Below are 14,344 nucleotides of genomic sequence, written 5' to 3'. Positions count from 1 at the left end.
AAGACAATGTAGAATATTCAAGTGTTGCTTTCTTTCTTTTCCAGTGTTTGGGAACAAGAAGAGTGTAGAGTCATGGTAGAGTAATTACCTGAATGTGTTTCTCCTCCTCTGAGTCCTGTGGTCTCTCTGGTCGTGTTAGCCTGTTTTTCATCTCATCCAGGTCGGACATGACGCCGGTTATCCCCTCCTGACACTGAGACCACTTCTAAATGAAAGGCAGAAGACACAGGGAAGAGTTTCTTTTACAGGAGTCAGTTTTAAACATCTAAAATGATCTATAATCAGAAACCACAGAGATCCGGATTGCTTTATATTGCTATTTCTATAAAGTAAATCCAGGGGTGTATCTGGACTTTTTTGACTGGGGTGGCCCAACCCGGGCACTGACCTATGCTGGGGTGGCCTGAAGTGTGATGTGCGCACAAACACACACAAATAAATCAAAATGATTCACAAATAATTTCTACTTAACAACACAAGCTAATGGATACATTAGCTTAATCTTTTAATGACACAAAAAGAAATGTATGTTAAAGTCAGAACTTAAAGAGTTAAGCCAATCACAGTTTAGGATTTTTTGGGTGGTCTGGGGTGGCCAAACACATTTCTAAGGGTGGGGGGCATTGCCAACCCTGGCCACCCATCTGGATACGCCCATGTAAATCACAAATTGTCTGGGGTGAGATAGGGACAATATGAATGTTGACAGTGGTATTTTGCATTACAAGAAAAAGAAGAAGTGGTTTTGGTTTGGTTACCTTTGCAGTAAAAGCATCAGAAACAATGCAGTGTGTTTCCTGATAGAGTTTGTAAAACCATGTGAAAGGTAGGATTGTGCAATACTATCTCTGGTTGTCTTTATTAAATATTCCCAGAAACATCAATCTTTGTGAAGCTGAAAGGAATGTTTTGTGAACAACTAAATCATTCTTGGAAAAAGGACACAGGATATCTGCTTTAGTGATTTAGTAACTGGAGTCTGGCATCAAGCTAAAAAAGCAAACTTTAAGTGGAACATAACCACGGCCAGATCGCATTCATGTTCACATAATCCTTTATTTTGTTAACTGTAATCTGATGACCAGGTTGGTCTCATGCTGCCAGTTCCACTTTGTGCAGTGATGCTTCTCGCTGTGTGATCTTTGACATGTTGCTCAGAGGGATTTCCCTTCTCTGGGGTGGATCCTGTTCAGCTTACAGGGGTCAACACAACTTTCCCTGACCTCTCTGCGCCTGGGCACCAACACACAGCTACACTATCTGAAGTAAAGTCATTTAAAGTATTAAAGGTCACATATTATAATCATTTTTCAACAAGTTTAAATAACTCGCAGAGCTCCCAGAAACATGTCTGTGAAGTTGCCTGTTCTAAATCTCTTCTGATCCTGTATTTGATCATGCCTATAAACCCTTCTATTTCAGCCCTGCTCAGAACAGGCTGTTTCTGTGTCTGTAGCTTTAAATATGTAAATGAGCTGTGTCTGACCACGCCCCTCTCTGGAAGAACTTTTGCTTTCCTGCACCATGCCCTATTGTTTACAGTGAGAAGGACGACTCAGAGGGCAGAACTAACACCTAGCTCTGGGAGTGTCACCCACCTGGGGGAGGGGTTACTGCCCTTTGTGATGTCATGAAGGGAAAATCTCCAAACGGCCTGTTTGAGCACACATTTTCTAAAAAGTGGAGCAGGCAAAAGACAAAGAGGATGGACTTTTCTCATAATTGGGGGGTTTGTAGACGGACTATAGGGCCATATATTGTTGTAAGAAAAACATAGAAAAGTGTACTTTGCATAAATATGTGACCTTTACTCATTCAGTATTTACAACATCATTTCTGTCCTACAACAGCCAAGAAACACTCAGTGACAACAGTGGTATCTTTTACCCCTTCAACACAATAACATGTTTTTAAAGGCTTTATTGTACGATACATAAGCGATGTAGTGAAATAATGAAAAGAACAGACGCTGGTAAACAGCCCTCTCTACATGTGGATCATGGTTAGATTTAAGCTTCTCTTTGATCCCTCTTGGCTGGAGGCCTTTGCCACGGCAACACACCAGATCCTGTGTGCGTGTGTGTGTGTGTGTGTGTGTGTGTGTGTGTGTGTGTGTGTCCTGGATATGGGTCATGCAAAGCTGACACCTCCTGCTCTTTTTGTTAATACTGTTAAACATGCTGTCATTTCGGTCAAACACTAAACTTGTCAGAAAAAATCTGCAATTTTCACAAGATTCTACAACCTGCCATATCTGCAGAGGAAGAGTGTTGATATTTCTAGACAGTATCAAACAAAGAGACGTTCACTCAAGAATAATCTAGGATATTTTATAATAATACCTTAGAGACGTCTTCGCTGCAGTTTAACGTTCAGTCTGAACAGCTGGCTGAAACGGTTACACTCATAGAAAGGTACATCTCTGTTTTATTTATCATTTCATTCCATTTGAAAAATACTCCAACACTCTTATGTTATTTGGGTTTCTATAACTCTCTTATTACATGGTAGAACATGTGATATCAGAATCAGGTAGGTTTAAACATACAAGGAATCTGTCATGGTGTTTTTTTTGTTGAAAATCATTGGCCCCAGAAGAAGATTAAAAAATGTAAAAAGCTATAAAAAATCAAAACTCTTACTGTCCAGGAACTTAAACAGAGTAAGATCCAAACTATATCAAAACTAAATATCTACAAATAGTGCAATATTTATATTTATATTCAATACTCCATGAGCTGTGGAGTTGTTAAGGAAAGTGACAGATGATGGTAATTGTAAATATCTTACAGTTTCAAATATGTGCAACAGACAATCCTCGACTTCAGTGTGCATTGATGTAACGTATAAAGTCTGATTAAGATCTTAACATCAATGTACTGTAAAGTGACTATGGAGCTGGGTGGAAGTGAGTGTCATGTTAGATTTAATTAGTTGTAAATAAAATGTGGTAAGATTTAATATGACAAAATGAAAATGTGGTAGTCTTGGACCTAACCTGATGATTTGTGTTGACCAGGTCTCTTCTCCTCTCCAGCAGTGAACTGGTTCGCTCCCAGGCCTCCTGTGTGGCCTGCAGCTCTGACAGCAGTCTGCTCTGACACTCTGAGTCTGCCATGGCGTCACATAGCTGTCTGCCAGCCTCCATCGTCTGGGTGTACACGGAGGAGTGCAGGCGCAGAGCCTCCTCGACACACTTTAAAGATGAAGGATGACACAGGGCTTGTTGGTTAACTTCTCTTGAATTTCATTTGACCACTCCTCCCCGACAGAACACAACCCTAAACCTATACACTGACCTGGTAATCTTCTGTACAGCTCTGTAGCTGATGCAGTGTATACAGAGTTGGTCCAGCAGGGGGCAGCAAGGGGTCAACGTCCCTCAACAGTTTCCATACAATTTTCGAGCCCCGATTGAGGATTCTCCATTTTCCCACTTGTTCTTTTATGGAGGACCTGCGCTCGCCTGCCAGGGCCACAGTGTTGAACCAGCTCTTCCTCACACGAGTCACTCGTGCGATGAGTTCAGATCTGTGCAAGAGGCGCAGCTTTGTTAGAGTTAAAAAAACAGAAGACAAATGACAACTGTTGTAAAATGTGTTGGCTATAAAACACAGACTGTATAAAACATGGACGTAGTCTCAGTGACATCCCCCAGTGGATTCTGAAGAGGTGTTTTGACAATTGTGGTGGCCATATTGGAAATGCTGACTCTTCCTAACTTTTGGTAGTACAACTTTTACAGTACAGTTTTTACCAATGTAAAATTGAGCTTAAGAGACAAAAACGGTTTATGTACCAGGCTGTAAACATGTTTAATTCTGCTGTCAAGATGGGCTCTTTAACATGGGAGTTAATGGGGATTCCTTGATTTTGGAGCCAGCCTCAAGAGGACACTTGAGGAACTGCAGTTTTTTGTGCCGCCTTATTCATTTCTATTAACTTTTAGTTTATTATTTAGTTGGAGAGGATACATTTAACAATTCTGTTTCTTATTCATTTCCCCCAAAGTAATAACAAATAAGTCAAAAATGCCTTTAAAAGAGACTTTACATCAGTGGTACTCAGCCTTGTTAGACTTAAGAGCCACACTGACCAAAAAAAAGAATTCTGCAAGAGCCATAATCAAAAAAAAACTCTTACTTTCCTAAAATATGTGTGGGAAACACAGTGACATGACTTGCAAATAATGATTTCTGCTGACAATGTTTCCCTTCTTTAATTAATTACATTGGTTTTTTTTTCTCCAAGTAGGACCTAAAAGAGCAGCAACTAGTCCCAAATGAGCCACATGTGGCTCGAGAGTCTCGGGTTGAGTATCGCTGCTTTAGATACTTAAGAGATGAGATTTTTATGTACATGCATATGTGTTCATTTTTAGAAAATTCTAATGAAAAGTGTCTAGTGTTGTATTCAAGACCACACTGACCGAGACCAAGAAATACCCGAGACCAGAGCCAAGACTGACTGATTTATTAAGTCATTTATTAGAGGCAGCAAATCCACATCATTGAGCCTCTTACTGAGGGTAAATATTGTAATCTATGCCTAGAAACACAAACTGTGGTACGAGTGGAAAGATTGAAAGATCTCCAATTAATAAAAGACTCCATGGGTATAAACACTTAAACAGTAAAAAATGTGTCATAGTTTGTTCAGAGTCTATCTATCTTTCTAATTGCTACATGGACACAGCAGGATTTTAAGACTCTCGTAAAGCCTTGAGCACCAGTTCCAGCAGGGGTTTGAAAATAATATTTTCTTCAGATTCTTTAAGAGCTTTTCAAGCTTTCCAAAGAATGCAAAAAAAAAAAAGAAGAGATTTAAGGAAGTATTAGGGATAGAGACATCCAACTGTTCTAGGGCAGGAAACACCTGCACACAATGCCTTCTATTGTGCGTCAGTGTTTAACCAGTCAGTGTGTGGTTCTCACAGGAGAAGAAAGGAGAGTGATGATGGGCAAACCTCGAATCTAATGCAAGATTAACCATCAACAAGGTCAGATAACTGTGGACTGTGAGTGTTTAAACAGATTCTCTGCAGCATGACAACCAGACAGAGCTGATATGATTCCCAGGGATAAAAATAATTACTTAATGGTAAATGGACTTGAGCTTGTATAGCTGAAAGCGCTTTTACACCACATGTCACACCTACACATTCACACACTTATGGTGGAGGCTGCTATGTAAAGTGACCATCAGTATGAATTAATCCCATTCATTCATATACATTCTTACGGCGCTGACATAGCAGCTGGAGCAATTTGGGGTTAAATGTCTTGCCCAAGGACACATCGGACATGTGGCTGCAGGAGCTGGGGATTGAACCCCTGACCTTGAGAGAGTTGAGAGATGACTGACTCTACCACTGAGCCACAGCCGCCAGAACATTTAATCCCTTCTCGAATGATTAAACACACAGATTTAAGTTTAAACTCCCCTTCTAATTCTGATTGACTCTCAGTCAGCTTTCAATGCCACAGTTTTTAATCTTTGTTTCATCTATTCTATTATTTGTTGAACATCTAAATTTAGTTTTTCTCTAGTGATGCACCTTTGAGAAGCAGACAGACCTTGAACCTTCATAAAAAAGAAGAAAAATAGAGAAGGAGGAGTAGAAGGGAAAACTGCTCTTAAAATGTGATGAAAATGAATAAAGAAAATGAAAGAGACCTAGACTCTTGTCTATTGTGCCTATTTGGAAAGAATCACTACTGTGGACTAAGCTAACCCCTGAAACTGAAGAAAGCTAAGATCGTCTCTGAATTCTCGTCTTGAAAAGAAACAAAGATGGACAGCAGAACCGGAGAAACGAGGGCTTAAAGCAGGAAGCGGCCCGCAAAGCTGGATGGAGTGTTTTAGACTCTCAAAGAGGAAAGCTCATTAAGGTTACACATTCATACAAGCGTTGGATTTGAAGTATTTAACTTACATCCTCGTAGATGTTTCCATTACTCACCTTTTCTCTTCTACTTCTGTTTCCATGGACTCGAGCGCCTGACAGAGAAGACTGTGCAGGAGCTGGTGTCCATTAATCATCTCAAGCTCAAGCTTCTGCAGGAGAGAAAAAAAAACAACAGGAGGAGAGAGAACAAGATGAGATTTAAAAAACATATCTTTAACTAAACTCACATCACTGCAGCACATGAGACAAAATAGTCATATATTCTATATCACACTGAGTGATACTGATTTTCAAAACAAACTTTTTTAAACTAAGTAGCATGCACTATTTAGAACAGATGGCACTCGTACCTCCATATTCTGCTGCCATGATCATAATGATATGTTAAAAATGTTGTAGGAGCTATTTTGTTAATTGTTTTTTTTTTGCTTTTGTTTTTGGCTGTCCTTCAGGTGAACACCGGGGGGGGGCAGTGGTCACCGTGTCAGGTGTGTCACTGTGAGGTCACACATCAGGAAGGGACGCAGGTTTTCTAACAGGAGAATGAAATGCGGCACAAAAATGTTTGTTCGTTTAGCGTGATCTTCAATTAAAATGAAGTGATCAGTGACCAGACATTAAACGTCCTTATTCCCTGCGTACGGACCAACTGGAGCGGGTCAATAGTGGTCGTTTGTTTTTTTGACAAAAAGCCACAATTCACAAGCCGCTGATGAGGTCATTCATTCAGCTTCCTGATGCCCTGATTACAAAATATTTTGTGTTTAATATTATCAAATATAAATGTTTATTATGTACAGTATGTAGTAACCTATTGGAGGGAAAGCCTTAACCAAAACTCTGCAGAAAAATGAACTCTGAAGTGAGAACAGCTGTTAAGTTTACTCTGCTTCAACCCAACAGAGCAATGAGATAAAGTGTCATTTAGGTTTAAGTCATTCGAGTTTTATGCTTTTTTCTGTTTGCTCTGATGCAACAAACATAAAGCGCCTTGAATGAGTACTGCAGTAATGCAAACCAAAAAGCCATAAAGAAATGTGGCACCTGTGAGCTGATTAAATCTAAACGATGTGTTAAAATAAAAGAAATGAAGAGAATCTAAAATGGTGATTTTGTACCTGATGATCAGAGAGCATCTCCTGGAGACTGGAGTAACTCTGAGGTGTTTTAGACATCAATTCTTCTTCAAGCTTCGTTTGGACGGACTTCAGGTTCTCACACTTCTCCTGAAAACTCAGAGAGCGCTGATGCTCAGCTTGCAGCTCTCTGGGGAAAAAAATATACAATCTCTCATTATTACTGTATAAACTGGAAAAAACACAACATTCATGCTTTAAAAAGCTGCAGCTTGTACCTTTAACAAGTTAGCGTTAAGGGACGGTCAATGCAACGATTTTATTACATCATTACACATTTGCTCAAGAACACTAGATGATTTTGAACACACCAAAATAAAAAAAGATTATTCATATTGAGCATATTAAAACAACGTAAAACACCATGATGACACCCTTTCTCTGTGTGTCTGAACTTTCTCACCTGTTCATGTCAGACATGTGAGTCAGGCGTTCAACCCATTGCCTGCTGAGTGTGTGCAGTCTGTCCGTCTCCTTGTTGTTAAGGCTCACGTAGACACTCATCTCTTTGACGTCAACCAGCGGTGCAAACAGGTCACTGAGCTCAAAGAGAACCTGCTACCCATTGAGAAAGAAAACATTTTTTTTCAATTTGGGACCAATTTTGGTGACTTTAACACTTAAGCTTCAGGGACCTAGTCGGGCTCTACAGTTGTGACCTACAGCTCCCTCAATGTTCGGGTTCAGTGGATATGAATATAGTATATAACATTACCTTGGACTAAGATACTTAACCCCCAAATATTTGCATAGTTCTCTTCATTTTGGAAAATTGATGCCATCTATACTACCAACTATACTACCAGTGATCAAATTCTAAGGAAAGCATAGAAATGTGATGATATTAAGGAAAGTTCTGGAGTTTAAAGGAGGGTTTCTTTTGATATCTAGCTGTGAATGGATTTATTGACGAGGGCAGATAAAGTGTAACTCATGCCTAACCTAAAAAGAAAAAACGTATCAGATCTATGTGTTTCTAAGTTTTGTTGAGTTATGACACATAGAACAGCTTATGCCTCACTTTTACACAAAAGTAAGTGTCATAAATTAAAGGTAAATTAAGTTGAAATCAGAAGGATTCTGTACTAACCTTCACTGAATCTGTGTTATTCGGGCTTTTGTTAAGTTTATCTTGAATTTCCTGCGTCTGCTTTTCGAAGGCCTCCAGACGAGCATGAAGTAGTTCCTGCTGCTCCAAATCCTCCTGCACGGACACGGAGAGATGTCATGATTATTTTCACCTTGATTTGTTTGGTCTGAACGCCAAGAAACAGTTTCACATTTAACTTCAATGGAATTTGCATCATCAAAAATGTCACTGATTGAATATGAGGATGACTGATAGTCACCTCAGAGATGAGTTCAAGTGAAGCAACACTCCTGCCTTCAACATTTGTTCTCACCTGAAGATGTTTCTTTCTTCCTGATATTGCCTGGCTCAGCAGCAGGATGTCACGTGACAGCAGTCTGGTCTCTGATTGGATAAAATTTGCAGCCAGAGGTTGTAGCCGTCCAATTACAGGCTTGGAAGCCGAAAGAACATCTCCCATGCCTCTTTGCAAATCTTCTGCAGCCTCCTGCAACTTCTGGTGTCAATGAACAGACAATAAACAGCCAGTTGGACGAAGTGATGAAAGATTGCAATCACTACATTTTTTTAATAGATTCATTGGGGTGGCTGTGGATCAGCGTCATGAAGATGTATCCTTGGGCAAGACACTTAACCCCAAGTTGCTATTAAGAATGCATATGAATGCGTATAAATGGGGTTAGTTCATACTGATGGACACTTTACATAGTGGCCTCTGCCATCAGTGTGTGAATGGGGGTGAATGGGAAGGCGTGACCTGTGGTGTAAAGCACTTCGAGTAGTTCAAAGACAAGCTCAAGTCCATATACAGTTCTTACCATTTTCAATAAGTCCATTTTCTGTTTAACCATGAAATAAAGTTTGTCCAAACTGTTTTTATCTTTGCACTAAGTAATTATCAGGATATAACGAGCTAGATTTTCATGCGGTTCCTGGTTTGTTTGGACTCAGATGTTCCAAAATACACTTTTCTGTCCACTTTTGTACAGGATGGAAATGGAAAATAAAATGACGTGAATGGAGTCCCAAAAAATTTGTTTTTCCACAAAAATGTGCAAAACAACACGTGATGTCGCATGTAGTCACTCCAGGTACAAGTAGTACACAAGAAATGAGATTCCATCCACTGAGAAGAGCATATCTGATATTTCTGCTCATGAGAGCACGCAGTCTGTTCTTTTCCAAGAATAAAGAGACTCGGCTCTTTGAAAATTAAATAGTGAATGTAAAGCAAAGAGTCTCTGAATGAGCTGAGATGAGACAAGCTGGGAACGATGGAAGCTGCATAAAAAAGTAATCATGTTTTTTAAACTAGTTCTGTTTGTATGTGCTTGTTTCTCAACTCAGTTGGGAGTTCATTAAAATCCGATATTGTCGAGCCTGTTCAAATTCTTACAATCTCAACACATTGTGCCAGATTCACCACATGTAACATTATTCAGTTTATTCACTGAGCTGATAGAGTGAGCTGTGACTACATAAGCAACGACTTTCTTCAGCTTAAGCCACATGAGTCTCACTGAATCCTTTCTTGTGTGAAGTCAAGTTCTTACAAATGTCCTCAACAGTAATGACACTTTTTAACCACATAGAAACAAACCACCAACTTAGAGATTCTTCTGCGTTCTAAAAGCTCCTGTGAGGAACTTTTGGTATTTGTGGATTCTGGCGCCCCCTGTGGAAAAATCTGCACGTTTTTTCTTCGCTAATCTAGTCCTGCACATGTTAAAGTAGCGTTTTTTTTAAGTCAAAAAGCCTGATGTTGCTTTCTTTTAACAGTCAATCACATCACATCGTTGAAATTTCCATAACCATCAGTTTCTGCTTCACACCGACACAAGAATCTGATTTGTGGACTGTACTGACCTGGACGATCATTGGCTGTCATGAGGGTGTTTTGGCTTCACTTGTATAATGACATGAGATGGAGACGCTGTCCATATGTACAGTTGCAGGAAAAAGTATGTGAACTCTTTGGAATTTCCTAGTTTTCTGATTAAATTGGTTATAAAATGTGTTCTGATCTTCATGCAAGTAAACAATAGACAAACACAGTCTGCTTAAACTAATACCACACAAACAATTACATGTTTTAATGTTTTTGTTGAACACAACATGTAAACAGTCACAGTACAGGGTGGAAAAAGTATGTGAACCCTTGGATTTAATAACTTGTTGACCCTCCTTTGGCAGCAATAACCTCAACCAAACGTTTCCTGTAAATGCAGATCAGACCTGCACAACGGTCAGGAGGAATTTTGGACCATTCCTCTTTACAAAACTGTTTCAGTTCAGCAATATTCTCGGGATGTCTGGTGTGAATCGCTCTCTTGTTGTCATGCCACAGCAGCTCTATCGGGTTGAGGTCAGGACTCTGACTGGGCCACTCCAGAAGGCGTATTTTCTTCTGTTGAAGCCATTCTGTTGTTGATTTACTTCTGTGCTTTGGGTCGTTGTCCTGTTGCATCACCCATCTTCTGCTGAGCTTCAGTTGTTGGACAGATGGCCTTAAGTTTTCCTGCAAAATGTCTTGATAAAGTTGGGAATTCATTTTTCCGTAGATGATAGAAATCTGTCCAGGCCCTGATGCAGCAAAGCAGCCCCAAACCCTGATGCCCCCTCCACCATACTTCACAGTTGGGATGAGGTTTTGATGTTGGTGTGCTGTGCCTTTTTTTCTCCACACATAGTGTTGTTTGTTCCTTCCAAACAACTCAACTTTGGTTTCATCTGTCCACAGGATGTTTTGCCAGTAGTGCTGTGGAACATCCAGGTCCTCCTTCTGCAAACATCAAGCGTGCAGCAATGTTTTTCTTGGACAGCAGTGGCTTTCCCCGTGGTGTCCTCACCATGAACTCCATTCTTGTTTAGTGTTTCACGTATCGTAGATTCGTCAACAGAGATGTTAACATGTGCCAGAGATTTGTGTAAGCCTTTAGCTGACACTCTAGGATTCTGCAGTCATCTTTACAGGACGGCCACTTCTAGGGAGAGTAGCAGCAGTGCTGAACTTTCTCCATTTATAGACAATTAGACGAGGCTTTTAGAGATTCTTTTGTAACCCTTTCCAGCTTTATGCAAGTCAACAATTCTGAATCGTAGGTCTTCTGAGAGCTCTTTTGTGCGAGGCATGGTTCACATCAGTCAATGCTTCTTGAGAGTAGCAAACTCAAAACTGAAGTGTGTTTTTTATAGGGCAGGGCAGCTTCAACCAACATCTCCAATCTCGTCTCATTGATTGGACTGCAGGTTGGCTGACTCCTGACTCCAATTAGTTCTGTGAGAAGTCATTAGCCTCGGGGTTCACATACTTTTTCCACCCTGCACTGTGAATGTTTACATGTTGTGTTCAATAAAAACATGAAAACATATAATTGTTTGTGTGGTATTAGTTTAAGCAGACTGTGTTTGTCTATTGTTGAGACTTACATGTAGATCAGAACACATTTAATGACCAATTTAATCAGAAAACTAAGAAATTCCAAAGGGTTCACATACTTTTTCCTGCAACTGTATACACTGTTTATGGTCTTTATACATGCAGTCTAATCTAAACACTTAATTATTTAAATTGTTAGTGTTTGATTTTTTCTTTCCATAGTAAGGATGTAAGGATGAACCATAGCTTGACATTCCAGTTTGTGCCAACAGCTAGAAAACAGCTGATAGAAAATTGGAGTCATAACCCTCATGATTTTGGTTTACACACTCACACCTGACTGCTGAACCAATCCTCCTTTAACACCCTGAACTCACCTCCACTGACTGAACCACATCCTGAGTGTCCTGTTGAGGGGACGACAACAGAAGCTCCTCACACTGAGTCTTCACTCTCTGCAGGCTCAGGACGCTCTGGTCAGAGAGCTGAGTGTACTCCTGCCAGAGGGAGAGTGTCTCTGCAGCCTTCATGTGCTCATCCTTTAGATCCTGCAACGCGTCCTTCCACCTGATGCAAGCAGAACACAGCAGTACTGGAAAACTCTGTCATGTGTGTATTCAGACAGTGAGGCTAAAACTGTGTGGTAAACTGGAGTACATTAGAAGAATAAGAAGATGTGATTATTTAATCCAGCAAAGGGAAATTCAATTTTACACTGTTATTAAGACATGCTACAGACACACACACACACACACACACACACACACACACACACATGCACAAACAGGATCCTTTGGACATGCACTAATGGAGGGACATCCCTCCAGGATGGGAGGTTATTTCTGTCTTTTTTAAACCTTTTTATCACAATATTTTTTGTATTTTAAGGCCTTTCTTTGCTCAATGTCATATTTCTGTGAATGCTCTGAGTGTTCCAATTGTTCTGTTTTTATTTCTGCAGAGCACTTTCAAAGAGTTTCCACTGTGCAGAATACTTATATCTTCGTGCCACTGACCTTTTTCTCTCTCTTTCCATCTGATCACTCAGACCCTGAGCTGCTACATGATGTAGATTCTTCACCAGACCCCGGTAGGATTTGTCCAGGGACATCCAAATCTCTCCCTCTCTTTCAGCCTTTTCTTGAAATTGCTGTGGGGGAAAAAAAACAACAACAACCTTTTATTGGTTTTCTTCAGAGAGGTGCACATACTTTCCTTCATTGTAAGTACCGTGACTGTCAAATACTGACAGCTTCAAGTCCATGAAGGCTGGTACCTCAATGAATCTGTCAAAACTAGATGGACAGGCTTTCAACTTCATACAATTACAACTGGCTATTTCAGAGGAAAAAAAAATTAAACTGCAGCTTAAATCTGTCAAGCCTTTAAGACTTTTCTTAACATGCCGGAGGCTTGAAGTGGTAAAAAAGCACCCGAGTGATTGTGCAGATTATTATGATAGAATGTGGCCTTTATGTGACATGACAAGTCAGAGCTTTTTTTTTTTCTCTCACCTGGAGGACGTCCTTGTCTCCTTCTGCCTGCTTGAGCGAGAACAGAGGAGCTCGCTGATGCTGCAGAAAACAGCGCGCCCTAGTGGTGTGCAGAGACGCCTCCCTCAGATCGCTCTCGAAGCGTCCCCACTCCTCCACAGTCTGTCGCAGAGCTGGTGTCAGAGCTTCAATCTGCAAAATGAGCACAAAGACAGATAGCATGTTATTCGGTAGAAGGGATGTCAGGACACCAGAATTTAAAACTTTGATTCAGCACTTACAAAATCAAACGATATTGATAACTATTTTTAAACCATGGCAACAAAAGTAGAAGTCCTGGGCATTCACTTTTGTGTTTTTAATGACCCAAAATTGTAAGAATACTTCAACACACTGTCTAAATAGCACATGGAATGTATTTGTGCAATGTAGACAGTGACCTCAGTTGTCCACATAATAGGGAAATGACCCACTTCAAACATGTCATCTCAATTATCACTTAGAGTATAATGTCGTCTAAATTGACCTGTGAATTTTAATGAACCACCGCTGCTCTCTCTCTCTTTCACTCATGGCAGTTTTGGGGGGAAAATATGACTGAAGAGCTGTAGTGTTTTGGTACTTTTTGATACCATTGGTCTTAATAATTATAGAGATGTTATGGTGGTATTGAAGAGTATCACAGTATTGAACTTTTTGACAACCTTATTAAGTAATAGTGTTTCCTCCAGTATAGTTTGGAGGACTCACTCATTCATTTGAGAGTATCAGGTTGCCTTTTTTGAAAATATATAGCAGTGACTTTTACCCAGATTTGTTTAACAAGCAAACAAACATTGGTTTAAAACAACAAAATGTTTTGTACCTGTTTACCCAGATCATCACAATCCTCACAAACTCTCTCTGTCTGGTCAGAGAAGATTACATCACAGGTGTGTTCCTCATCCTTTCCATCACACACTCGTGTCAGTTTCAACTTCTGCAGAGCTGCGGTCACTTTCTTCACTCGGCCCTTAACATCCTGGGAGACAAAGTAGTCTCAGATTAGGCAGAATGAGCAAGCGAGATGATTTAGACAAAAGCACCAGTTTTTCATCCTGTCACCGTACCTCAGACGCCTGCAGAGCCTTACGCGCCACACTTTGACCACTCGGCTGTTTCCAGTGATCTAGCTGCTTTTTCTGCCGTCTTGTCCAGTTCTTAAGATGCTGTAAACGCCTTTCTCTGTCCGCACACGTGTGATGTATCTGTTCAGCTCCTCGAATCTGAGGGGAGGGGCGGCGGAGACAAACAGTCGTTGATTCAAGGCAGAAATGCAATCTTCATCTTTTTAGTTAT

At 40.3% G+C, this 14,344-nt stretch overlaps 1 protein-coding gene across 4 annotated transcripts in view; it reads right to left on the bottom strand.

Annotated features, from left to right (window-relative positions):
• Positions 1-14,344, bottom strand: part of LOC109988417 (nesprin-2) — an 86,861-nt gene that overhangs the window by 22,907 nt on the left and 49,610 nt on the right. For 3 of the 4 annotated variants that reach the window (XM_065963469.1, XM_065963471.1, XM_065963472.1), the window contains 13 exons: positions 14,116-14,271; positions 13,872-14,027; positions 13,028-13,198; positions 12,530-12,663; positions 11,891-12,080; positions 8,448-8,630; positions 8,135-8,248; positions 7,448-7,602; positions 7,027-7,174; positions 5,963-6,057; positions 3,300-3,531; positions 2,999-3,196; positions 89-205 (listed from right to left, as the gene is read on the bottom strand). In XM_065963469.1, coding sequence (XP_065819541.1) covers positions 89-205; positions 2,999-3,196; positions 3,300-3,531; positions 5,963-6,057; positions 7,027-7,174; positions 7,448-7,602; positions 8,135-8,248; positions 8,448-8,630; positions 11,891-12,080; positions 12,530-12,663; positions 13,028-13,198; positions 13,872-14,027; positions 14,116-14,271 — 2,049 coding nt within the window. The remainder of the gene's footprint in view (positions 1-88; positions 206-2,998; positions 3,197-3,299; positions 3,532-5,962; positions 6,058-7,026; positions 7,175-7,447; positions 7,603-8,134; positions 8,249-8,447; positions 8,631-11,890; positions 12,081-12,529; positions 12,664-13,027; positions 13,199-13,871; positions 14,028-14,115; positions 14,272-14,344) is intronic. The other variant, XM_065963470.1, reaches the window with a different exon arrangement.

This window comes from Labrus bergylta, chromosome 15 (assembly GCF_963930695.1).
Source record: "Labrus bergylta chromosome 15, fLabBer1.1, whole genome shotgun sequence".
In the NCBI taxonomy this organism is placed as follows: Eukaryota; Metazoa; Chordata; class Actinopteri; order Labriformes; family Labridae; genus Labrus; species Labrus bergylta.
The sequence above is the reverse complement of the archived record's forward strand: the minus strand, read 5'-3'. Positions and strand labels throughout refer to the sequence as shown.